Consider the following 26,545-nt stretch of genomic DNA (forward strand, 5'->3'; position numbering starts at 1 on the left):
CTCTTTCCTTCCCTCTTCCCTCTTTTTGCGGCCCAACCCTAGTGAGAAGGGGTTTAAAGTTTAAAGTCTTTGCTTCCCCCCCACTGGCTGGGGAAGGGGAGGCTTTTGAATATGCCTCCCCCCCCTTTGCTTCCCCTTCTGACATCACTTCCGGTGATGGCAGGGTGTGTTGAATATGTTAATGAGCTATTATGCTAATAGCCTAGTAGCTCATTAGCATATCGTATGTTAATGAGCTCCTGCAGCTCTTTTTCTAGGAAAAGACCCCTGATTTCAACCCCTACTCATTTTATTTGATTAAAAATGTTATTTTAGTGAAAAGTAAAATGAAAAAAAAATCCATTGATGTATGCCTGTGCATCAAAACCAAAGAACAACCAATCCTTTTATTACAGGAGAGGATATTGAATGCATACATGAGGGGGAGACTGTTTAAATTTTATTTCCCTTTGGGGTCAGTTATGAGTGACCCCCCTCCCCAAGTGTAGGAGGGATGTCACTATGATTTTGCAAATTTATTTTTCTGCCTTGTCTTTTTCTTTGTTTTCTTTGTTTATGAGTGATCATAGGGTGTTAAGTACAATTTATTTTAGAGGGCTTTTTCCATTTTCATAACTTACTGGCTTGACAAAAAATGCAAGTTTTGGCACAGCAAGAATAAAACAGTCCAGGTTCTTTGCTTTGGGTCAGTATTTCACTGGTGGTGGCATAAAGTACCATCGTCGCAGCTGACTTATGGTGACCCCATAGGGTTTTGGTTCATTTTTCAAGACAAGGGGCATTCAGAGATGGTTTGCCATCGCCTGCCTTTGTGTGGCAACCCAGGACTCCATTGGTGGTCTCTCATACAAGTACTAACTAGAGTCAACCCTGCTTTGCTTCCAAAATCTGACAAGACTGGGCTATCCTGGACTACCCAGGTCAGGGCAGTAGTTCACAAGTGAAGCTAAACTCACTGTTGTTTTTACAGATTCACAAAAACAAACCTCAGAAGCAGTTGTGCTTCAAGGGTGAGCGGGTGATGTGGTTTCAGCCTTCAACACTCAAGGAACTGGTGACCCTCAAAGCTGAGTATCCCACTGCCAAGCTCGTGGTAGGAAATACTGAAGTGGGTAAGCGCAAGAACTGGATTCCTGTTTGGCTTTTCAACCGCAATTTTAAAAAAATTGACTTTGTCAGATAGTACTTGTTTGGTCAAGCAGCTACTTTTTAAGCCTGTCCGTTGAAGTACTTAGTATCTTTCAACCATTCAGCTAGCCTTTTAAGACTGTGCTAATGATTGTGCTGCTTGGAGATGAGAATGGTGGAGAGTTTAAAAAGTGGGATTCTGAGGTAAAATGGCAGTGTGTGTGTGTGATTGTGGGGTGTGTGTTGTGGCAAGAAATGAACCAAAATGTGGCTGCATATAAATCTGATGTCAGACAGTTCTCTTCACATGGCTATCCAAGGCCTGATTTAAATGTGATGAAGGCTGAGGCAAAAACACTCTTCCATGGGCTTTTGAACTCTGAATATTGTCTCATTTAAATGGGGTTGCTTGCTACCCATTCAGAACAGCCAGTGTCACATTTAAGTCAGGCCTGAGTGCCTGAGGATGGCATGAGAAATCAGAACATGATGTTCCCTCCTGCCAGGATCATGGTGAATGGATAATGTGCACTTTTTGATTCTGGTATTGGTTCCAGTTCATGACCGGTTTGGATTTTCCTTCAAGGCTTTAGATGCTACACAGTTTGAATGCATGCAAACCATGCCTGTTGCAAGTGAAGGGTATGTAGTAGCCAAATCAATTAGGTTTCCTGAAAACCTTCCCACCTGCAATTTATTTATTCACGTCTCAAGAGCTTATTCCCTATTGATGACACACTACTATCAACATAACTAATTCTTAACAGTCCCCTCTGCATGTGGATACTTAGTTTTGCAGAAAGGGGGCACACTCTCCCCAAACAGGTTTTTCTACAGACTCAGGAGACTCCATGGGACAACAGAAAAATCTAATTAAAAAAAAAACTCAGAGAGGGTTGAATCGCCCCCTCAATACCTTTTGAAATGGCCACTTCAGGGATCTACTCCAGGCCCCACTGCAGAGAGAGAGACAGAGACAGAGAGACAGAGACAGAGAGAGACACACACAGAGAGACAGAGAGAGAGAGAGAGAGACAGAGACAGAAGCAAAAGCAGAACTGGATCTGGGATTGGGAAGGATTTCTCCTGCAGTATGAATGGCTAAATAGCAGGAGGATTGGAGCTAGGCCTGGGACTAGGATTGCCTGCTTCAGGTTGGAGAATTCCTGGAGATTCTGTGGTGACGTCTGAGGAGTGCAGAGTTTGGGGAGGCCTCAGCTGTATATAATGCCACAGAGTCCACCCATTTTCTCCAGGGGGGCAGATCTCTGTTGTCTGGAGTTCAGTTGTAATTCTGGGGGGTCTCCAGGTCTCACCTGCAGGCTGGCAAACCTAGGCCTAGCAGCATCCTCTGGGTGACTTGATACCACCTGACTTGCATGATTCAACTAGGCTTGCTAGTGTTTGGCTGCGGTCATATGCACTAAATAATCCACTTTCCAACTGGATTTTGCCAGTTCACACAGTAAAAATCCAGTTGGAAAGTGCACTGAAAGTGGATTGAAAGTGGATTATGTAGCGTGTGTGACTGCAGCCTTCAGCAGCAACCACCCTAGTCAGTGTAGTATAATGGTCAGAGCTTCAGAGTTCAGTTTGTGAGACCCAGGTTGAGATCCCCATCTTGCTGTGGAAGCTCACTGGACAATTTTTGGGCCAGTCACATACTTTCAGCCTAACCTACTCCATAGGGTTGTTGTGTGGATAAAAAGGAGGAGAGAATAATGTAAACTGCTTTAGTCCGCACTGCGGAGAAAGACCATTGTTTTCCTCAGTAAAAGCTGCAGGGGGAAAGGAGATGGAAAGCTGAACACAGGCCCCGGTCACACGAGCGGGAAAATCCACACTGGAAGGGAGGCATTTTAGAGGCGGAGCTAAAAGAAGCACGAGGGCGTGATCTTACGGTCCCCCACAGCTCTGTCCTCAGGCCGTCGGCAGCTGATCACACCAGGGAGGCAACAGCATAGTCCCAGCGAGGCAACACGGCAGTACTGCGTTACTGCGCATGCGCAGGTCGTGGACGGCTGCTGGATGCCACGGGCTACCGGCGTGTCTCCGATCAGACGCCTGCCCGTGCCGTGCATTTACTGGAAGCTACTACCTTTTCCCCAGTGCCTTTTAAATCCGCTTCTTTGGGCCGACGGTACGGGTTGGAGATGGGTGGGCTACGCTTCCCAGATGTTGTGGTATGACCGCACCCATTTTATGTGCCCTCAATCCATCCCTTTTGCGGGGCAAATCCTCCGTGTGACCAGGACCACAGAGGGGCAGATAATGGTAGGCTGGCTGTTTGTTGGGAAGGAGATAGGAATGCCAAATGTACTTGTATTTGTTGGTTTTATTGTATTTTAACTTGTGTAAGCCGCCTTGAGCCAGTTTGTACCGGCAAGGTGGGATACAAATTGAAGGTAAATAAATAAATAAACTCCAGGTTGGGAAATTCCTGGATATTTGAGGGGTGGAGCCTGGGGATGGTGGGGATTAAGGCAGGGAGGGACTTCAGACAGCTAGAATGCCATTGACTCCACCCTCCAAAGCAGTAATGTCATCTGGGGGAACTAGTGTTGCCAACCTCCAGGTGAGGGCTGGAGATCTGGAATTACAACTGATCTCCAGACGACAGAGATCAGTTCCCGCGGAGAAAATGGCTGCTTTGAAGGATGGAGTTCATGGTATTATACTCTGCTGAGGTCACTTCCAAGCTCAAACCTCACCTTCCCAAGACTCCACCCCCAATTCTCCAGGAATTTCTCAACATGGAGCTGGCAGCCCTAAGAGGAACTGACCTCTGTATTTGGGCAATGATTCCTGGAAAGCGGCTGCTGCCACTGCTGCTGTGAGGGGGAGGAAGTAGATGGGAGGCCGAGAGAGTGACAGGGGCAGAAAAAGTGATGGGGTGGGGGCAGAAAATAAGTGAAAGGCATGGAGGGGGGAGAGAGAGTGAGAGTAAGAAAAGGGGTGGCAGGAAGGAGAAATAGCATGAGAGAAGTAGGGGGGAGGGGAAGAAGCAGAGATGAGGGGAATGGGATAGCCACTCCTGCAATTTTCTTGTGGGTCCCCACTTGTAATGTAGTAATACCGACTAGAAACTAAAGTGTCATAATGTATTGAGGAAATTATACCTGTTGAGATTGCTGAATGTGAGGGAAAATCCCATTCGTTTTTGACGTAAAATTTCATTACCAGCCAATTCCATCACTGGTCAATTTCAGAGAGAGCCACATGTCATCACTTCAGGGGAAATGGGACTATTGCATAAATAGTCTTGTGTTTTGATTGGGAAACCTGCTAATCCTGACTGCCTGCCATGTGTATATTGACATCACTAGATTTTGTTTTCTTAAGGTATTGAAATGAGGTTAAAGAACATGCTGTACTCAGTGATAATAGCACCAACTTGGATTCCAGAAATGAACTGTATTCAGCACTCAGAGAACGGTAAGTAACAACATGTTTATTGCCTGAAGGGACTGGGAAGACGTTCTAGGAATTTGCAAGCATTGCGAAGGATTACAAAGATACTGATAAGATAGGCTGATACCTTTGTGTCTGTTTTGCCCGCAGCCAAAATATTTTGATTGCTATCTATTTGAGCAGTTTAAAATAAAATTTGTAATAGAAGTTATGTAAGTTTAGTAAGAAGTAACTAAAACTTCTTTGCTATGCATTACATAGAACTTTTCATCCCATGTTGTTGTGTTTGTTGTACAAAATTTTGTAAACCATAGAGCTGGAGATGGGAGCCATTTTGCACATACCACACGATGGCTGGTTCTGTCAGAAGTACACACATGACCACATTATAAGTCACATGATAACACTGATGATGACATCCCAGGGCAGACCAAAGCGGCACTTAAAGCCTTCCCTGTTCACAGGGCAGCCAGATGGCTGAAGGGATGCCCATGCTGACTGTATCTGATACCAGTCTCCAGGTGGGGCCTGGAGATCTCCTGGAATTACAACTGATTTCCAAACTACAGAAATCAGTCCCCCTGGAGAATGGCTGCTTTGGAGGGTGGACTCTATGGCATTATATCCAAGTAAGGTCCCTCCCCTCCACAAACCTCAGGCTACCCAGAGCCCTCAAAATCTTCAGGAATTTCCCAACCTGGGGTTGGCAACCTCTGGCTCTAATCTTTGAGATGTCCTGGAGTACTGGGGTTGTGCCGGAAGACTGGAGACGGACCCGGGAAATTACAGGCCTGTCAGTTTGACATCAATACCTGGGAAAATTCTAGAGCAGATTATGAAACGCTCTGTCTGTGAGAAACCTTGAACGGAATGAGTTAATTGGTAGTAGCCAGCATGGGTTTATCAAGAATAAGTCATGCCAGACCAACCTTATCTCCTTTTTTGACAGAGTTACCAAAATGGTTGACTCTGGCAATGCTGTGGATATAGTGTATCTAGATTTCAGTAAAGCATTTGACAAAGTTTCTCATGATATCCTTGAGGATAAGATGGTGAAGTGTGGGCTGGATGGTGCAACCATTGGATGGATTCATGGTTGGTTGAAAAATCGTACCCAACAAGTGCTCGTAAATGGCTCTGCGTCTACGTGGAGGGAAGTCTCGAGTGGAGTGCCACAGGGCTCGGTCCTAGGCCCGGTGTTGTTCAATGTTTTTATAAATTACCTGGAGGAAGACATAGAGGGGATGCTTATCAAATTTGCAGATGACACGAAGCTGGGTGGAATTGCCAATTCTGAAGAAGACAGAGTCAGGATTCAAAATGATCTAGATAGGCTGGAACAGTGGGCTGAGACAAAATGAATTTCAATAGAGAAAAGTGCAAAGTCCTTAGGTACAAAAAGTCAAAGGCACAGACAGCAGCACATGTGAAAGGGATCTAGGTGTTCTGGTTGATCACAAGCTAAACATGAGCCTGCAGTGCGATGTGGCTGTGAAGAAAGCTAATGCAATCTTAAGATGCATTAACAGAAGCATTGTGTCCAGATCACGGGAGGTGGTAGTTCTGCTCTATTCTGCTATGGTCAGGCCCCACCTGGAGTACTGTGTCCAGTTTTGGGCACCACATTTTAGGAAGGATGTTGACAAGCTCGAGTGTGTCCAGAAGAGGGCAACCAGGATGGTGAGAGGGTTGGAATCCAAGTCTTATGAGGAAAGGCTGAAAGAGTTGGGTTTGTGTAGCCTGGGAAAGAGAAGGCTTAGAGGGGACATGATTGCAGTCTTCAAGTATTTGAAGGGCTGTCATGTAGAAGACGGAGCAGATCTATTCTCTTTTGCTCCGGATTGCAAGACTAGATCTAATGGGTGGAAATTACAAGGGAGTCGTTACCGGCTAAATATCAGGAAAAACTTCCGAACTGTAAGAGTGGTTGAGCAGTGGAACAGACTGCCTCGGGAGGTGGTGGATGCTCCTTCACTGGAAGTTTTCAAGCGGAGGCTGGGCGACCAACTTTCAGGTATGTTGTAGGGCTATCTTTCGGTTATGCTCCTGCAGAGTGCAGGGGGTTGGACTAGATGACCTGCAAGGTCCCTTCCAACTCTAACATTCTATGATTCTATGACAGCTGCACCAGAGCCAGACCATTCTACCCCAGACAAATGTCAGCTGATGTTGAGGTGAGTCCTCTCCTTGCTGCTATAGGACAGTGAGGGAAGAGCCTCAGGGCCTCAGCTGCTAATTCCAGATAAGACTTTGTTCTCTGCTGCTTTTGCGTATGGCCCCCTCAGGGCATAAATACCACAGAAACCTACAATGTCTGTGATTCATGAAGCTGACTGGGGCCATCAGGAGTCTCTTGAACACTGAATAGCGAAAACAGGGAGGGTATCAAGCACTTGGGAACCAACAACAGGATATAGTGTTGCCAGACCCCCCTGTCACCAGGCCCTGCCCCCAAACTGCTGATCAGCTGGCCAGCAGGGGGCCAGCAGCCTCAGGGCCTCAGCCGCTAATTCCAGATGAGACTTTGTTCTCTGCTGCTTTTGCGTATGGCCCCTTCAGGGCATAAATACCACAGAAGCCTACAATGTTTGTGATTCATGAAGCTGACTGGGGCCATCAGGAGTCCCTTGAACACTGAATAACGAAAACAGGGAGGGTATCAAGCACTTGGGAACCAAAAACAGGATATAGTGTTGCCAGACCCCCCCTGTCACTAGGCCCTGCCCCCAAACTGCTGATCAGCTGGCCAGCAGGGTGACTTACCAGTAGAAAGAGGAAGGCCCAGGCCATGTCACCAGCAGTGCACAGGGAGTGATGTTATCACCCCAGTGACTTCTGGGTGATGCTCTGGTATTGGGCAAAAACTCTATGGTAGAAGCAGGTTTTACCAGTAGAGTTTTGCCCAGAAACCAGAGTGTTGGCTGGAAATCACTGGTGTGATGACATTACTTCCTGTGTGATGCTAGCATGTGGCCTGGGCCTTTCTCAATCTGGGATTGGACAGAACCATGGAAGATGGGTCTATCAGTGGCTACAAGCCATGGTGACTAAAGGGAACCTCCACATTTAAAGGCAGTAAATCTCTGAAAACCAGTGCCAGAAGGCAACAGCAGGGGAAGGCCTCAGCCTCTACACCCTGTTGTTCGACCTCTAGAGGATCTAGTTGGCCACTGTGTGAGACTGGATGCTAGATGGACAATTGGTCTGATCCAGCAGGGCTCTTATTATGTTCTTACATATTTTTAATAACTAGCCCTAAAACCAATGTGAACCTGAGCTTGTGCAGTCTTTTATGAATGGGATGCTCTCTTGTCTTTCTAGACATACTACACTTAAGATACTCACATATGCTACCTTGATGGGTGCGTTCTGCAAACAGTACAAGCCACCTCCATGTGGTTCTTATATGAGGCAGATTTCCATGCCATAGTGCATGATGCATATGTGTCTGAACTGATAGACAGCCATGCATCACAAAGGCAGCCAATCCATTGCAGTGATGTCTTAGTGCACATGTATATGCGCTATACCTGCTTGTGCATGACAAAAGCAAAAATGGCACAGCTTTGGAGTTTCTCAATCTGGCAGCTGGCCAAGAGGTGAAATTCTGGCATATTGACAAATTTACTATCTTTGCTAACTATGATTCCTGATGCCCCAGAATTAGGGGACCTCCCCCACCTAGAAATAAATAAAAACCTGACTCTTCTAAAATTGAGTCGCCGGGATTAAAAAAATCTCACAATGCCTTCAACTTGAATGGTAGTGTTTGTTTCACACAATACAATTATTGGTCCAATCCATCTGGTATTTGGTTTTTCAGGAATCAGCTTTGGCGCCTCCTGCACTCTGAGCCATGTGGAAGAGGTTCTACGGAAGGCTGTGGCCCATCTTCCTCCTTATAAAACAGAGGTGTTCCAGGCAGTCCTAGAGCAACTGAGATGGTTTGCAGGCCCTCAAATCCGAAATGTTGCTGTAAGTGCTTCCAAGTAGTTTTCACTAAAGACTGAAGGGAGAAGAGAGAAGTGGGAAAAGGAAATCATAGAGGATTCAAACTGAACAAGCAGATCTTCTTATCTGGGACTTAGCAGGATTAATTGATTCCATACTGAGGACCTGGGTTATGCCTCAGCCCAGAGTGAAGTGCCTTGCTGCATATACATAACATATTTTCCTGCCACATCTGCTATAGCTCTAGAGAGTACTGATGTCACTTCTGGGAAAACCCGGTTTTACCATAGACTTTCTGGCAATTTGTAGAGAGGCATGCAATCACTTCTGAGTTTTTCCTGGAAATGTTGTCACGTTGTCACCAATGGTTGCTCCCCATGTCTTCTGCTGGCTGCCAGTGAATAATTTCTGCAGATGAAAGCAGCAATTTTTGCCAGTTTCACTCTCCTGCTACATACGCCTCCTCCTGCAATTCTGGGAGGTCTGCTGCCCCTGGGATCAGCATCTGGAGGGACATTGTGGGCTACAGCAGGATAGGGAAGCTTAGAAAGTAACTTTCTGCTCTTAGAAATCCTTTCTGTCAACAGACGTTTTTGGTGGATCCAAGTCTGTATGTTGAGGTTATGTGATTAGATCTTCTGCAGTTTTTAAAAAGCTATGTAACCCCTGCTAGTGTTGCCAGACCTACACCTGGCAATCCAGGAGCATTTTGGGAAGGGGCACAGGGAGGGGGGAAGCATTGCGTGACACAGTGATGTCATTTCAAGGAGAAGACCCAGAAGAGATGTCATTTCAATGTTCTAGAAATTTCCTCAAGCTCTGTGCTAAACACTGTAGAAATGGGGGATATTCCTAGTGTGTTAAGATGCACCAAATGGAAGTGAAGTCTCTCAACCCCACCCCCATTTTCTCCCACAGTAAGAGGGGGCAGAGTGGGGAAGAGCTGTCGGGGCTGGGAACAAGCCTAGCCCCTGTTGGCTATTTAGAAGATCAGGGAGAAAACCGTTGATGAGAGGTTTTCCACATGGAGACAGACTTCTGTAGTTCCTCTATTGCTGCTGGGGCTGCCAATATAGAACAGTGGCAAGGGGTTGTCGGCATGGCATGTCTCCCGATACATTTTTTTTTGCCCCAGCAGAGTTCTGAGCCTGAGCAGAGTTCATTCCCCCTGTTGTACCACCTGGCCTTTATGTTTTCTTTAAAGTCAGCAGTTGAGTATCATGTTCTCTGTGTATCATGTTCTCTGAGAGGTAAAGAAAAGGTCGTCTCTCTGCAACGAAAGGGGAAAGAGACTTACTTTTAAAAAGCGAAAGCTGAGAATCCATATAACGATATAACAGTATTGAACTGCTGATTAAAGTAGAGCCCAAAATAGCCCCCCAGTGGAAAGGATGGAAATGGCCACCATGGGGACAGGGGCAAGGAAAAACGACTGCTGTATCAGCTGAACCAGGAAAATCTGAATGTGATTGACAGCACAGTCCACACCACCATTTGTTAATGTATGAATTTTGAATAATAGCAAATCATGTATATATGAACAGATGATTGCAAATTAATACAGATTGAACTGTCCTCTAAAGAACCGTCCTCCAGCCAAGGAACCCTCCAACATCTTGAGTGGCTCTTCCATTGGCCAAAGTTTCCCTTAAGTTGGAGGAGGGCTTCGGACTTTGCCCAGTGGAGTAGTTTGATGTGGCAGGGTCCATTCCAGTTAATATCTGAAAACTTTGAACATTTTAATTATATGTGATGCTAAATCAGAATCTTGTGGTACCTAATAATTTTGTAACAGCCTTAAATAAATATTGCAGTGATATCTTTTGAACTGGATGTATAATTTGTGCATGTTGTGTCTTTGCCCTTAGGCTCTTGGGGGAAATATAATGACTGCAAGTCCAATATCTGACCTAAATCCTGTATTTATGGCAAGTGGGAGCAGGCTGACTTTGGTGTCAAATGGTAAGCCACTCTAAACTTTGGCACATGGTATGTCATCATCAGTAATTTCCTTGGCTTCCTTACTCAAGGTGCAAAGCCTATGATGGTAGCAGCAGTTTCAAGTGGGTAGCCATTCTAGTCTGCAGAGCAAAATCTAAGTCCAGTAGCACCTTAAAGGCTGACAAAATTTCCCAGGGTATAAGCTTTTGTGTGTCAAAGCTTACTTCATCAGATGGTAGCAACAAGAGCTGCTAGGATGAATATGAGAGAGAATCACAACCTTTGTTGTTTCTAGCACCTTTAGTAAATAATGCTGCTGTTGGTTTTGCTAAGTAGAGCCCTCTAATCTCCACATTTTAGAGTCCTTGGACTGAAAAGGATTTGCTTCCAAAAATTCCATTCAGAATTCTCCTTTGCAAATTTTGATGGAAAACATTGTCCATATAATGGGTTGGATCCAACCAGCTTTTCCATTGGAGAACAAGGGAGGGTCCCCCACTGACCACCAAAAGGTCTATGTTGGGGATCATGGGACTGATGTAGATAAAAAAGGTGTGTGCAAATGGGCCAAGTAACGTAGGAAATTAGATAAGTTTGAGTGAACAAGCTGACAGGATCCCACCTAGGATGAGCATGCCTGAATGTTCTTAGGATATTTTCTTTTTTTGTTTGATGCTGAATGCTATTTGATTTCAGTATTTGGTATCTGACAATAAAAGGTATTATGGCATAGTGGTTACAGGGTCAGACTTAGGTTGGAGAAATCCAGGTTAAAATCTCTGCCTGCCCTGAAATGCATTCTCTGACAGCCTGACCTATCTCACAGGATTGTTGTGAGAATAAGGGCAGAAGAACCATTTCCTGAGCTCCTTGGAGAAAGGCCAGAATAAGGATGTACTAAATGAATAGTGTAATATTCTGCAGGAATTGATAGCTGACATGCAGTGGCATTTAGTGTTTGACAGTGTTGATAAATGATTCATAATAATATACCATGGTGATTATCAAACTTTATGTCTTTAGCGAACACTTGTATGCCTGCCGTAGACTCCCAATGTATTGCAGAAGTTCTCCAATGATTTCTTTAAAATTAATAAGTATCTTGGGGAACAAGGCTGTTTGTTTTGGCAGCACAGATTCTGGCAAGGGGGTGTGAATCTTTTCATCCATTTGGCAATATTTGAGAGATAACATGCAGTGGTAATTAATACTTAACAGTTGATGGTTTATGAGATTTCTGTTTTGAAGCTTGCCAAAACTAAAATATGCCAACAAACTGAAATGCCAACACAATGAGAGCATTTGAATTTTAAATTCAAAGTTTAAAACTTCATGTTCAACAGTGCAAACTTGAATTTTGCTTTGAGATTCCTCATCCTAAGACTTGAATGGCTGAATCAGATAAAGCAGTCAATTCTGAATATGTGTGAATATTCGTTTCATCTCTAAATGCCATGCAGCAGCAGGATGATTTGAACCTGGATCCTTCGGGGCTGCGGCCTTTCACTTGCCATGTGTAGACCTCTAGGGCTCAAGGACCAACATAGCATTTTGCCTTGTTCTATTGCCTTCTGCATGACTGGTTCCTTTTCAGCTCTGACTCTGTATAGTCTTTCATTGTTGCTGGCCTATGCAGCTGAGAAGAACCTGTGTGGGGTTCTATTTCCTGTTCATTCCCTCAACGTTTGTTTGCTCTGCTCTCTAGCCCTGCCTTGTCTCCTTTCTTACTCCCCAGCGTCGCCTGTCCTTTCCTCATCCTTCTCATTTGGACTCCCTGCTTGACACCAACTTTTGTCTCTTGGTTGCTGAATCTGTCTGGCTCCTTCACAAAGGGCCTCCAGAGAGCCACCCTGTCAGTTTTGCACAGTAATGTCACCCTCTACTGCCTGTTCCATTTAGAGGTCAACTTTGCAAGGCTAAAATGTCAGGGGACTGCAGCGCTGCAAAGAGAGGACGCCTTCCTCCCAGTGGAAAATGTCTCGCTTTGCAGAAGGGAACCATTGCAGCCAACTTATGGATCCCAAATAATATATGATACCACCCAGGATTTAAAGAAAAAAGCTTTAGGAGACTTCATTCCATCTTGTTTTACTTATAGTACAGATCAGTGGTGGCGAGCCTATGGCACGGGTGCCAGAGGTGGCACTCAGAGCCCTCTCTGTGGGCACGCGTGCCATTGCCCCAGCCAGGCCCAGACCATCATTAAAGTGTCGAATTCTCTGCCAAATAATGTTAAGTAAATGAAAGCATTTGGGATTGCTTTCCTTACTTTGTTTGGATCATCTTAAGTTAACGTATGAGTTGTTTTTTCTAAAGTAAAACCTCAGTATTCAGGTTAAATTGCCGTGCTGGCACTTTGCGATAAATAAGTGGGTTTTGAGTTGCAGTTTGGGCACTCGGTCTCTAAAGGGTTCTCCATCACTGGTATAGATGTAATTGCTAGACTGTGTTTTCCCAGAAGTATAGATTGTTTATGGCCTCTCCTTGTGCAGACAAAATGCCAGTTGTGCTTCTGAGAATGATAATTGCTTGTATGAAAGGGAGATGATAAACTGATTCATTCCATCCATTGTGTGCCCTTTCTTCTTTCTGTACAGAGGGCAGGAGGACTGTCAGGATGGATGAAACATTCTTTACTGGCTACAGAAAGACTATACTAAAGCCTGAGGAAACACTGCTCTCAGTCGGGATACCCTGCAGCAGGAAGGTGAGGTGATGGGTGGAATATGAATTGTTTTACGAGGCTGAGTAGAAACCGGCAGTGCTTTATTGAGAAGGCAAACAGCAAAAATACACCTGTTCTTGAAAGCCTGTCAGGATATTTTATGGGTATGCAAGAAATGCAGAGAATGTGGTATTTAGGTACAGAATGTATTTATTGAAAATCTTAGTTTCCATTTAAGAAAAGTCAAGTTGTTAGATCTTTGGCTGCCAGGATATGCTGAACAGCACTGAGCAATGCCCGTTCAGAAGCCATCCTAAGAGCTGGTGGGTCCCATAGCATAATGCAGCCTGGAGCCTCGGTGTCCTACAGAGTGGCACTGGCCTATATCCTCCCACTCTACGAAGCAAAGTTAGAAGCATTCCTTCAGCCTAAGGAGCCTTCATCCAACTCAAGTGGCTCTTCTTCCAATGGAAGAGCCACTTGCATTGGTGAAACTGGAGAAAGGATCCTGAGGAATTTCTTCCAACATGAGATTAGGCTTGCCATTGACTCACTGCGGGGGGGCGGGGCGGGAGGAGATGTCCCAACCCCAGTTTACATTGCGTGCTGGTGCTCCAGTGGCCAATAGGGGGGAGAGATTAGGCTTGCCATTGACTCACTGCGCGGGCGGCGGGGGGGAGATGTCCCAACCCCAGTTTACATTGCCTGCTGGTGCTCCAGTGGCCAATGGGGGAAAAAATGCCATTGGCATGATGACATTATGTCATTTCTGGGGGAAACCTGGAAGTGCCATCATTCTACTCTTGAAATTGCTGGCAACTATGGTTTTACTACAGAGTTCCCAGGAATTCCTAGAGCAGTGTGATGCCACTTCCAGTGATGCAATACCATTGCCCTACAGTGCCCTCCAGGTTCCTGTCCCCCAGTTTCTTGTCAGTTGCTAGCTTGCTGGCAACCCTACATGAAATTGTTGACTATGATGTTATAAATAGATTTCTATCTTTTCTCAGCCTTACAGCATCCTCAAAAGAGAACCTCTAATCTGCTTTGCCTTCTGAGCCTCAGTTAAAAAATAGTGCTTCGTGCAAAACTCTTACTTTAATTTTTACAATGGGATAATTCCTTCCTTCCTAGTTCCGTATGCCAATCTATGTATCCTGCTCATTAGAAATGCAGCTCATCACACCATCGTAGCACCCTCTGCTGTGCATATAGAAAACGACACTGAGTCCTGGGAGTTCTAAGACTGACGTTAAAACTTGTGCACAACTTTGCCGCTTCTTGCTGCTGTTTTCAACATGGCAAAGTGAGCATAAAGTGCTAAGAAGTGTGTTAGCTGTTCAGTCACAAAAGCTGCACAACCCCTTCCCCGCGAAAGCAGCTTCCACCTGCTCACTTTTCAACCTTCCTTACACACGTAGACCTTGTCTTGCATCCTAAACACTGTGGGGGAGAGGAATCCCTGTGGCCTGTAGGGCAAAGCAACACAAACAAGCAAAACGAGAAAGCAACATGAGATGAAGTGTTGAAATGATACAGCAAAACACCCATAGTTTAGCTGAATTATGCCAGGGTTTATGTAAGGAGTGAAAACAGAATGACAGACGGGCAACAGAATGCGGGGTCCTTTCCATGTCAAGTGCTTCCAGCCTCACATTCATGAAAGCAGCATTGTGGTTATGATTAAAAACACGCTGGAGGCCCACCAGAAACATTATAGAAATATCATATACCTCACCCCCCCCCAGTCTCCCCTCCAGAATTCTTTAAGCTTTCAGGGGCTCTAGAAGGCTGATTTCTCTCCTTTTTGGGTGAAAGTCTACCCAAAGTAGCTCTCAGCTGCCTGTCATTTTCATATTTTATTTAATGGACTCTTCTAAAACTACGGTGCTGGATAGTTACAAGAGCTTGTCAGACACTAAGAAAAATATGTTGAGAAAGGATATATAAAGGGAGACATGATTTGTTTAAAAACTGGATCCTTGTCAGTTGATCTTTGTCCATAGAGGGAATCACAAGGGAAAGGTACTTGGGTAACAAGAGACTGTTATCTAACCAACACAGATAATTGGAAAGGATGTTCTTGAGAGGGTCTTTCCACGCCTTACTTGTAACAAGCCCAGGTTTGTGCACAAGTATAAATTGAAAAATATATTTTTTTCCTCCCACACCCCAAATACCAGAACTCGAGGGCATCCAATGAAGCTGATGGGCAGTAGATTCAGGATGAACAAAAGGAAATATTTCTTTACACAGAGAGTGATTAAAATGTGGAATTCATTGCCAGAAGATGTAGTGATGGCCACAGGAATAAACAGCTTTCAAAGGGGATTAGACAGATTCATATAGGGTAGGTCTATCAGAGGCTACTAGCCATGGTGACTGAGTGGAAACCTGTGAATCCCAGAGCCAGGAGGTAACATCAGGGGAAGGTCTGAGCCTCCATGTCCTGTGGCTGGCTGTCCAGAAGAAGTGGTGGCCACTGTGTGAGACAGGATGCTGGACTAGATGGACCACTGGTCTGATTCAGCAGGGCTCTTCTTATGTTCTTATAAATTTGACAGGTAGCAGCAAGCCCATCCTAGCTTTTGATAACGAAGATACATGTTTGTTTGTTTTATTATCATGTTACATTTTAGGTGCAAACCTAAATAATCTTAGGTGTAGACCTGTCAAATGCAATGAATGCCTTGGCACTCAACCCATTATCTGATAGTTGCTGCTTTTCACACTGAGGAGTATGATGGCATCTGCCGTGCTACCAATAAATTGTGCAATCCTCAGGAGAACCCTGTATCCCAAACATGGAATAATGTCCTCCAGGCTCTTACTATTGCCAGTTAGCAGGATATTGACTATTTAAACACAGCATGGCCTCAGCGGGCAGGCACACGGCAGCCAGCAAGTGAGTGAGGGCAGCAGCAGGGAGGCTCTGCTGCCCAAGGCTGGCGCCGGAGTGCAGGGTGGGGCAAAGCCACATGGGAAGGAGGGCGGAGCCCGGCAGGGGGCCCGCTGGAGGCTGAAACAGTGTGGAGTCCCTGGAGGAGCGTGCCTGGAAGCTGATCTCCACTGTGCGGGGTCGCAGCAGCATCGACTCAGCCTACCCTGTTTAGGTGAGGGAGGGGAGGGACGGCAGGCCAGTGGCCGTGTGGCACCCCCTCTTAAGGGGCTGCTCTAGGCCGCTGCCTAAAAATTCTCTATGACGGGCTGGCACTGTCAGGATAGCCCGATTTTGTCAGATCTTGGACACTAGGCAGAGTTAGTTCTGTCAAGAATTTGGAAAACCACCATGGAATACCAGGGTCGCTACGTAGAGGCAGGCAATGGCAAATCACCTCTGAATGCCTCTTGGCTTGAAAACCCTACAGCAGAGCTATCAAACTCATTTGTTACGAGGGCTGGTTCTGACATAAATATCACTTTGTTGGGCTGGGCCATGTGTGCCATAAAATGTAATGCCAGGTACTGGAGATATAAACTTTATAAAGGACACAGGCAAGCCCAACTAACAATATTATTTTTAACTCAAAAATACAAACAAAAGCAATTGATTCCTAGCAGTGAAAGCAATTGATTTACTGGGGAACCCACAAAAGCCCCAATAAATGTATTTAATCACATGCAAGACTAGGGTTTTTTCCCAAGGGAGATACCATAAAAGGGGGATTACCTCACATTTCCATACATACCAGTTGCTCGCAGGCCGGGTAAGAGCCCTGGATGGGCCTGTTCTGGCCCCTGGGCCTTATGTTTGACGCCCCTGCCCTACAGGGTTGCCATAAGTCATTTGGGACGTGACAGCAAAAAAAAAAAGTGCTGATGTTTTAAAGCCGCTTCTGAGAGCCAACCTATACATGAAGGGAGAGAGATGTATGATTAGGCTTTTAAAAAACGAATTAGCAGCCCACCTTGACTACTTTGGAGAATAAGGAAGGTTGCTGAGGGAGGGGGTGTTTATCACCCCGGATTAACAGGAAGATTTAACCCTCTCTTACCATGCTTCTTTAGTTATTTAAATCACTACAGGGTTGCCATAAGTCATTTGGGACTTGACAGCAAAAAAAAAGTGCTGATGTTTTAAAGCAGCTTCTGAGACTCAACCTATACATAAGTATAGATGTATGATAAGGCTTTTAAAAAGCTAATTAGCAGCCCAACTTGACTACTTTGGAGAATAAGGAAGGTTGCTGCGGGAGGGGGTGTTTATCACCCCGGATTAACAGGAAGATTTAACCCTCTCTTACCATGCTTCTTTAGTTATTTAAATCACCCCTTCAAAGCTTCAATTAGATCTATAGGAGGAAAAAGGACCCCAGTGTTCCATCCCAGTCCATCCCTGCACACATTTAATTTTGCTTTCATATCTTGATAGTGTAGAATGAAAAGCGAGTCTGCTATTTTAGTCCTACTCACTTTCCCATTGAAATAGACTAATTGGATGTGCTTATTGTAATGATCCCACTATAATCCAAATGAGGAACCCAAGACAAACTTCTTCTTGCCCTAGGGGGAATATTTCTCAGCATTCAAGCAGGCTTCTCGGCGAGAGGATGATATTGCTATAGTGACCTGTGGAATGAGAGTCTTGTTCCAAGAGGGAACCAGCCGAGTACAAGAGATTAAGCTGAGCTATGGAGGGATGGCTCCAACAACTGTGCTGGCTACTAAATCCTGTCAAGAGATCATTGGCAGGTAGGAGAGACAGGCCCTTGTGCTGCAGAATAAGCTCCTTTCACATTATAGTACTAAAGTGGGAGCTCATGAGAAAACAAAAATGATGTTGCATAAAAGAGTCCATTAGAGACACTTTCTGCCAACATAGCTGCCTGAGTTGGCTACACTGGTCTTGCTACAACCCCTGTTGCAATGAAGATGCATGGGAAGGCAGTCAAGAGCCACCAAAGTTATGCTCGGACAACAACTCCCCTTGAATCCCCTTCCTGCTGCTGAGATCCAACCCAAACATTGTATAAAAACCTCATGACTTGCCCAGCTTCATGGGCCCCCAGCCTGGCCAGGGGCCCCTGAATTTGGTTTCGCTTCTTCCCACTCCTGAGGACATGTATCCCATGGACTATGGGGAAAGAGAAATGCTTCAGTGGTGGAGGAGTTTTTATGTTAACAGATTGTTCATTGATTGGCAGGGAGTGGAAAGAAAAGCTTTTGCAGGATGCCTGCTGCAAGCTGGCCAATGAGATGAATCTGTCTCCTTCAGCTCCAGGTGGTATGGTGGACTTCCGGCGAACTCTCACGCTCAGCTTCTTCTTTAAGTTCTATCTCACTGTGCTTCAGAAATTAAGTATAGAACTCAATGGTAATGTGAGTGCTTCCATTATCTTTCTGTGGTGAAGGTTCCTCCCAAGTCCATGATGTGCAGAGACAAATATTATTTCCAGTGAATTCTAGAGATCTTTAGAAGTTGGAGTTAGGAGTATTTGTTGTAGGTGGTTTGGCCATGTATAGGGTCCCAGAGAACCACAGCTTTCCTGTTGGATATATCATCAGGTTATCTGATGAGGAACGAAGTCCATCACATAATCTCTTTGCTACTGCAGTTTCCTCAGTGAAGGACCTATTGGATTTTTGAATGTGTTTTCCAGTGTTTCTACTATTAATCTGCCATATACTTGATCCACAAACCTGACTAGTGCAAAATAGAATAATTCATGAGAACAGGAGGGCTAAACAGGTGCTTTGGGACATTTGCAGTGCAATCCTTAAGAATACTTTTCTGGGAGCAAGCCCAAATGAATAGACTTGTGTAGGGTTCTGAGTATACCTGTTTAGGATTGCCATTTTACAATGCAATCCTATGCAGAGTTACCCCAGTCTAAGGCCATTAAAATCAATTGATAGGACCACACTATTAATCTTGTACACAAGTCACAAAGTGGGTTGCTTTCCCAGTTGAGTGGGCAAGTAGCATAGGGAGACTATGGTATCAGAAACTTAAAACCAAGTAACCTTCTTGTACAAATTAAAGCTGTAAAAAGTTTGTAAACTTCCTCAGGAGATTAAATTAATCTGGAGTTTTATATTTGTTTTTGCAGAACAATCTTGATGAAGTGGTCCCATCTAGGTATACAAGTGCCACTGAGTTATACCATAAAGATCCCGTTAACAATGTGCAACTTTTCCAAGTAAGTGGGAAGAATCCAGTGATCCAGATAAGATCACGCCTTCCAGTGCCACCTATACTATCAACTTGGCCAGCCTTTATTTTTTGCCGTGTTTTATGTCATTCCATGAAATAGATGTGCATTTTCACTAATCCTTGCCTTTTGTACTTATTTATTGTCTTTTTATGATTGAAGAACATGTGAGCACTTTCCACGCTTGATAGAATGTGATGAATATTGGCATCATCATTTGACTCACAGCCCTAAGAAAGAACTTTGGAATTTTTTGTTGTTACAGGAAGTACCCGCAGGACAGTCCATTGAAGATATGGTGGGACGACCCATGGTGCATCTTTCAGCAGCCAAACAGGCAAGCGGAGAAGCAGTCTATTGTGATGATATACCTCGCTATGAGAATGAGCTCTACCTAACACTTGTTACCAGCACCAAAGCCCATGCTAAAATTATGTAAGTTTGGAATGGAACACACACCCATGAACACAAGGAGCCACTCTGTACGGAGTCAGACCCTTATTAGCCCAGTATTGTCTACTGTGCTTGGATGTGGCTTTTCAGAGTCTCAGGCAGAGGTCACCTGTTACCTGATCCTTTATTTAAAACCAGGGCTATTTTTGGGCAGGAACGCACAGGAACGGAGTTCCGGCTGGCTCCCGAGTTGGCCACACCCAGCAGGAACTCATTAGCATAATAGGCCACACCCAACAGCAGAAACTCATTAGAATTGGCTACATTAGGGATGTGTGGCCTAACATGCAAAGGAGTTCCTGCTACACACACACAAAAGCCCTGGGTTTTGACAACAAATAAGGTAAACAGAATAAGAAGCAAAAGGTTACTTCTGGTAACATGGGGTGTGGCCTAATATGCTAATGAGCTGTGCTGTCAGGGTGTGGCCTAATATGCTAATTAGTTCCTGCTGGGCTTTGTCTACAAAAAAAGCCCTGTTTAAAACTGTAGGTGCCATGGCTTGAGCCTGGGATTTTCTGAATGCAAAGCAAGTGCTCTACCACTGAACTTTGCATCTGTAACAGAAATTTCTCTCTTATATACTAGTCCTGTGACCACCATTATGCTGTGTCGGGTGGGTATTTTGCATGGCTTTTAGATTGCAAGGACTTCCGAGGGAGGACACAGGATGTCTCTGTGCCTTCTGGTTATTCAAACTTAATGCCCTCCCTCCCTAAAATGGGATCTCAGTCAATAAGCTACCCAGTGCTGGGATGAATCGTACGTTTTGCCCTCACAACAATAATGGTGCTGTTTTATTCTCTACCCCCCCCCCCCAAGACTGCAATACGGCAAAGAAGGAATCCGCTGTTCAAACAACAAGAGTTAAGAATTGTACTGGGCTAGCGTCCTGTGACTGGTTCCTGGTCATAATTCCCAAGGATTTGTTGCAGAGTCATCACGTACTAACATTCTAGGCACATGTCCTTTTTATGTCCTAGAACAAATTACTTAGGTTTTTATGAATAGCAAGGCAATGGCATTCGTGATAAAACTAGGAATTTAACAGTCTGGGAAATATATTCCATCCCTTTGGTAAAATATATTTATTCACTGAGCAAAAATTAAATAAAAAAACCTACTATTTTCTTTTAAGCTATTTCTTATTTTTATAGAGTTGATTACATGACTATAAAGACTTTTGCAATGTGTTTTTGGAAAGGGTCTTTTGTTTTTTAAAACCACTGTGCTTTCTCTATGGTACTTGTCTTGGTCATTTTCTGTGTCTCATTGCTTAAAAATACTTACTTTGTTCTAATTACATCTCATGGTACCATAAAATATAATATATTCAACTGGCCCGTGAAGGGTAAATGCCATGTGAAAATGCAAAAATAAAGTGTCATGGCACTTTAAAGATTGACAAATGTACTGTGGCATGAAGTTTCATAAGCAACAGACCACTTTGTCAGATGCAATTTAGACCCAGCTCTTCAGACAAAAGGAGAATGTTACTGACATAGGCCATGTAGACTTGGAAAAACATGAGAAATCTGGATCACTGAAGGCTGATTTGTGAGCTGTGATTGCCATGTGGGAGCCACTGGAAAGACATCTGTGTACTGTTGTAGTAACAGCTCCCCAGTAGTACAGGAATGCTCAGGAGCTTGTCACTGCAAAGTTCACCCCTCCTGACATAAAGAGTTTCTATGCCAGAAGGCTCAGTATACATTCAGGGAAGTGACGTGCATTGTCTTCTATCTGGAAGAAGATTGTTCACAAAGACCCCTAGCCTTTTCTAGCATTCCTCAGGTAATGTACTCTGTAAAGCAGGCTGTAGCTCCTGACAGTTTCAAATATGAATTAAAAAGTTCTTGAACTGAGTAAATCCTCTACCATCTGTTCCTGCCACGAAAGTCTGCTAGGTGACCTTGGGCCAGTCACTCTGCCTTAGCAAAGACTACCTCACAGGTAGGGTTGCCACCTCTGGATTGGGAAATTCCTGGAGATTGGGGGCAGAGTGTGGGATAGGGTTGCCAGGTGTGATCATTGTGCTGTCAGGGGGATTTGGGGTGGTGGTCCGGGAGTGGATGACATCATGCAGAAGTGATGTCATCATATTGGTGATGTCGCAAGGCAATGTTCTGCTTTTTAGGCAAACTCTATGGTTAAAATTGGGCTCAAACCATAGAGTTTTGCCCCCAAAAGCAGATGCAATGACATCACTGACACAATGATATCACTGACGTGATGATGTCGCTGTGCGTCATTGCTGTTCGGGGGTGGAGTTTCCCCTGCTGGCCACCTGGCCAGAAGTGGGCGGAAGCCCCCAAAATCAGGTGATCCCCAACCTGGACCCGGTGTCTCAGAACTCTAATGTGGGAAAGTGGGGTTGGGGGGGGGGAGGAGCTCAATAAGGATGAGATGCCATACAGTCCATCCACTGAAGCTGCCACAATTTGAGGACCTCTATATGTGGTATGAGATGTATTGTAATGTGGTATCAGGTAAGTGAGTACAATTTAAGTTCAAGGCTCATTTTATTGTGCAACTTAAACAGGCACAATGACTGCCGAATCACTCATTAAAATAGTTCAGGCCCGTCAAGTCCCCTCCTGCTATTCCTGTTTCTTGTCCTACTAGACTACATATCATCCACACTAATAACTGAGTTTAGAATTTCAGAAAAAACATGTAATCCACAATAATCTCTTAAGGGAGCATACAAACTGTACTGCTGGAAGCACCTCTAAAAGGGCAAGCTATACAGTCTGCTAAAATAAAATGTATCTGTTCTTATATCTTGGAATTTTGGCAGACTTTGTTTAGAGTATCATTTAACCAGAAAACCCTACTTGAGCAATATATTTAGACTAGGAAAAAGGCCCATTGTGGAAATAAATACAACGACCTCTAGAAAGATGCTCTGGGCGGGTGCCCTGGCCTTGGACACTCAGTGTCAATTTGTTGTGGCGACCTCAGCAGGATATAATGACACTGAGTCCACCATTTTCTCCAAAGGAACTGATCTCTACTACCTAAAGAGCAGTTGTAATTTTGAGTGGTCTCCAGCCCTCACCTGGAGATTGGCAATGATGGTTCCCTAGAAGGGAATGGTTGGTTTGGAGGGAGAAGTCTATGGCTTTGTACCTGTCCGAGGTCCCATGCCTCCTGAAACCTCATCCTCTCCAGGCTCCATCCCTCACATCTCCAGGAATTTCCCACCTGGAGTTGGCAACCCTATCTCCTTCCCAGCCTATCATCAACCTACCTTTATTTCCCTCTCACTCTTTAGCTTTCCACCCCCCACACACCTGCAGCCTCTCCCGTGCTCTAAAGCCCTGACTGCTACGTCACATTGGCTGTCATACGGGGGCCACCTCAGCAGCATATAAGGATACAGAGCCCACCATTGTCTCCAGGGGAACTGATCTCTGCCATCTGGAAAGCAGTTGTAATTCTGAGTGATCTCCAGCCCTCACCTGGAGATTGGACACATTTTACCTCAGAACAGCAGACTGTTTAGAATGTTAGAGGCAAAAGCCAATCAAGTCGCATATGCAAACGAACTCTGTGTTCTGAAGCAAAGGCCAATGAGGCTCCATATGCAAATAACCTCTGTGTTCTGACTGGCTAGGGGGGGGGGGAGAGGAACAGCAAACTGTTTAGAATGTTGGAGGCCAGCCAATTCCGGAGCGTGTGGAATGTTCTAGAGAAGTGCCACCACCATTCGGCTTTTAAGCTGTTTTGACTCCCAATTTTGATTTATTTTCTCTTGTATGAACTGAGCCCATGATTCTTTATTTTAATGCCATTTTCCATTACCTTGCATCCTTATTTCAATGTTATTTTTTCAACATTTTTCAATATTATTTGCATGTCAACAAATAAGCATTATACATTAATGTGACATATATTATATGCATAAATAACCACATGCAAGATGCTTACACAATGCAAATTATAAAACCGACAGTGAAAAGTGGAGAACTAGAGTCAGTAACAAAAATATAAATGAATATAAAACTAAATAAAATATGGTGCATTTCCTCATTTCTAGTAATACCACCTTCAGTAATCTTTCTCTGTGCTATTTTTTCCCTCCCCAGTTCTGTTGATACAACAGAGGCCCAGAAAGTGCCTGGCTTTGTATGTTTTGTCTCTGCCAAGGATGTTCCTGGGAGTAATGTCAATGGAATGAAAAATGATGAAACTGTCTTTGCAGAAGACACTGTATGTATTTTGCTTCTTCAACATTTTTAACATGTACAAATATGAAAATGTTACTTGGTTGCTTATTCTTAGGAATCTTACAGGGCAAACCTACGAAGAGTTATACTCTTCTAAATCCATTGAAATCAATGGTCTTAGATTTATATAGGCCCCGGTCACACGGGCAGGAAACTGCGGTAGGGAAGTGTGGCTGTTTGCCCCGGGGCAAACTACCGCGCGGTTACTCGATCAGACCTCCCGTGGAGGTCCTGTGGAGGTACCGTGGAGGTTCCGTGGGAAGGGAGAGGTGCTGATCATAGGACAAGCCGGTGTGCAACGAAGAAGCGCGTGGCGCGGCAAACCGGTTGTCTTTTTTCCTGTACACGACAAATGCGCATGCTCCGTTGGGTGCGTCTGCGCATCCACAGAGACTTGGGGAAAAAAACCCTTTATTTGCAAGGGGACATGGGCGGGTGCCAGATGCCACCGGAAACACGATCAGACGCCCACCCTTGCCCCACAGTTTCCAGAAACTAGTACCTCCGAGGTACTAGTTTTTTGCCACGCAGTTTCAGCGGGAAGCCTCAGTTGAGCTACGGGAGTGCTATGCTTCCCAGATGTGCTGGTGAGATCGCGCCCGGAAACTCCGCCTGTCTTCCGTCTCACTTGTGTGGCTACCGTTCCGTGTGACCGCAGCCTTCATTTATCTATTGACTTTACATGTAGTCTGCCTTTCTCATTCTGAGACACAAGGTGGATTACAAAGTGTGAGTCAATTTAATCAGTAGGATGAGACATCTCATAAGCAATATAATATGACTATGATTACAGAAATCTGAAATAAAGCATAAACATGATTAGACATGATATGTTAAACAGTGCAGAAAGTGATATTACTTAAGCTGGAAACAATCCTGTGAGAGGATAACACATAAGGCAAACATAATGCATTCTGTACGCAATTGTATGCAATGGGGTAGTCCACAATCCTATTCACTTTAGAAAAATACCTTTCATTATAATATAGCCCTTTTCTTTTTGCCATCAAGTCGCAGCCGACTTACGGCGACCCTGGAGGATTTTCAAGGCAAAAGACATTCAGAGGTGATTTGCCACTGCCTGCCTTTGTGTATTGCCCCTGGACTCACATGGTGGTCTCCCATCCACGTACTGACCAAGGCTGACCCTGCTTAGCTTCCGAGATAGGTCAATCTTATGCTAGCCTGGGTTACCAGCAGTGTTCCCTCTAAGCTGAGTTAGTGTGAGCCAGCTCACAGTTTTTGAGCCTCTGGCTCACACATTTTTGTCTCAGCTCAGGAAGGAGGGCTCCAGAGAAAACTAATTTATGCAGTAGCCAAATCGCTTGCTTACAACTTTAATGCCAAAAGCTCACAAAGTAGACGTTTTGCTCACAAGACTCCACAGCTTAGAGGGAGCATTGGTTACCAGTATAAAAGACATGCTCCTGAGTAATTCTGTTGGTGGAATATATTTCTGTTTAGGACCAAACCTTTGGAAAATGTGCTCCGTTTGTTAGGATTTCTAGTACTTTATCACTCCTCCCTGTCCCCCTGCCCCAATTAACAGAAGAGATGGATTTATGTATTTTTTTAAAATAAGGAAAGTCTATAATGATGGAGGAGTATACAAAGGCTGGGATGAAAAATGGTGCAGGACATTTGTGCAAACTAATTTTGGGGAGATTAACACTTCTTAAATGAAGTTCTAGCTTCATTGTACTAACTAGCATGTACAAACTGGGAAGTAATTAGTAATTATAAATCAAGGATAGTTAATGACAAAAAATGGGGTTGGACGCAAGCTTTCTATATTTGAAGTAGAAGGTCATAGGCAACTGAACTGATGCAGACATAAATCCACTTCTGTTTTACAATGTGAACGAGGCTGTGTTCTTAAACTATTGCTTAACATGTTTTAAACAAGTTACAGTGCAACCCTTGTCAACTCCCAGCCCTTGATGGGGTGCCTCTGACACCGGCACCTACCATCAGGAGCCTGGGGGTGACCTTGGACCCTGCTCTATCAATGGAGGCCCAGATCGCCAAAGTTGTACAGCAGGCGTTTTTCCAACTGAACCAAGTTAGGCAGCTGGCCCTCTACCTGTCTCTCCCTGACCTTGCCAGAGTAATCCATGCAACGGTCACCTCCAGGTTGGATTATTGTAACTTGCTTTATGTAAGGCTACCCTTGAGACTGACCTGGAAGCTCCAACTGGTACAAAATGCAGCTGCGTGGGTCCTTATGGGGACTCCACAGGGGGCACATATCCATCCAGTGCTGTGCGATCAGATCAGATTCAAGGTTTTGGTGCTCACCTTTAAAGCCCTTAACAATCAGGGACCGACGGACCTTCAGGACCACCTCTCCCAATATGTCCCCCAAAGGGCATTGAGGTCAGCAGATAAGAATCTCCTGGTGATTCCCAGCCCCAAAGATATCTGGCTGGCCTCAACAGGGCCAGGGATTTCTCAGCCTTGGCCCTAGCCTGGTGAATTCTCTGCTGAATGACTTCTGTACCCTGTCTGAGCTATTAAGTTCTGCAGGGCATGCAAGGCAGAGATGTTCCGCCAGGCCTTTCGTTGAGGCCAGCGAAGGATCCCTTACATCTGCCCGGCAGCCTCCCCTCCCC

At 44.8% G+C, this 26,545-nt stretch overlaps 1 protein-coding gene across 1 annotated transcript in view; it reads left to right on the forward strand.

Moving 5' to 3' along the window:
* The window catches only part of XDH (xanthine dehydrogenase), a 91,774-nt gene that overhangs the window by 29,729 nt on the left and 35,500 nt on the right, over nt 1-26,545 (forward strand). The window contains exons 10-19 of the mRNA XM_015413747.1: nt 971-1,112; nt 4,471-4,563; nt 8,363-8,514; nt 10,359-10,452; nt 13,029-13,138; nt 17,604-17,788; nt 18,241-18,415; nt 19,147-19,236; nt 19,514-19,683; nt 23,793-23,916. Of these exons, the coding sequence (XP_015269233.1) occupies nt 971-1,112; nt 4,471-4,563; nt 8,363-8,514; nt 10,359-10,452; nt 13,029-13,138; nt 17,604-17,788; nt 18,241-18,415; nt 19,147-19,236; nt 19,514-19,683; nt 23,793-23,916 (1,335 nt within the window). The remainder of the gene's footprint in view (nt 1-970; nt 1,113-4,470; nt 4,564-8,362; nt 8,515-10,358; nt 10,453-13,028; nt 13,139-17,603; nt 17,789-18,240; nt 18,416-19,146; nt 19,237-19,513; nt 19,684-23,792; nt 23,917-26,545) is intronic.

Source organism: Gekko japonicus, unplaced genomic scaffold (genome assembly GCF_001447785.1).
Source record: "Gekko japonicus isolate JY-2015 unplaced genomic scaffold, Gekko_japonicus_V1.1 scaffold710, whole genome shotgun sequence".
Lineage (NCBI taxonomy): Eukaryota > Metazoa > Chordata > Lepidosauria > Squamata > Gekkonidae > Gekko > Gekko japonicus.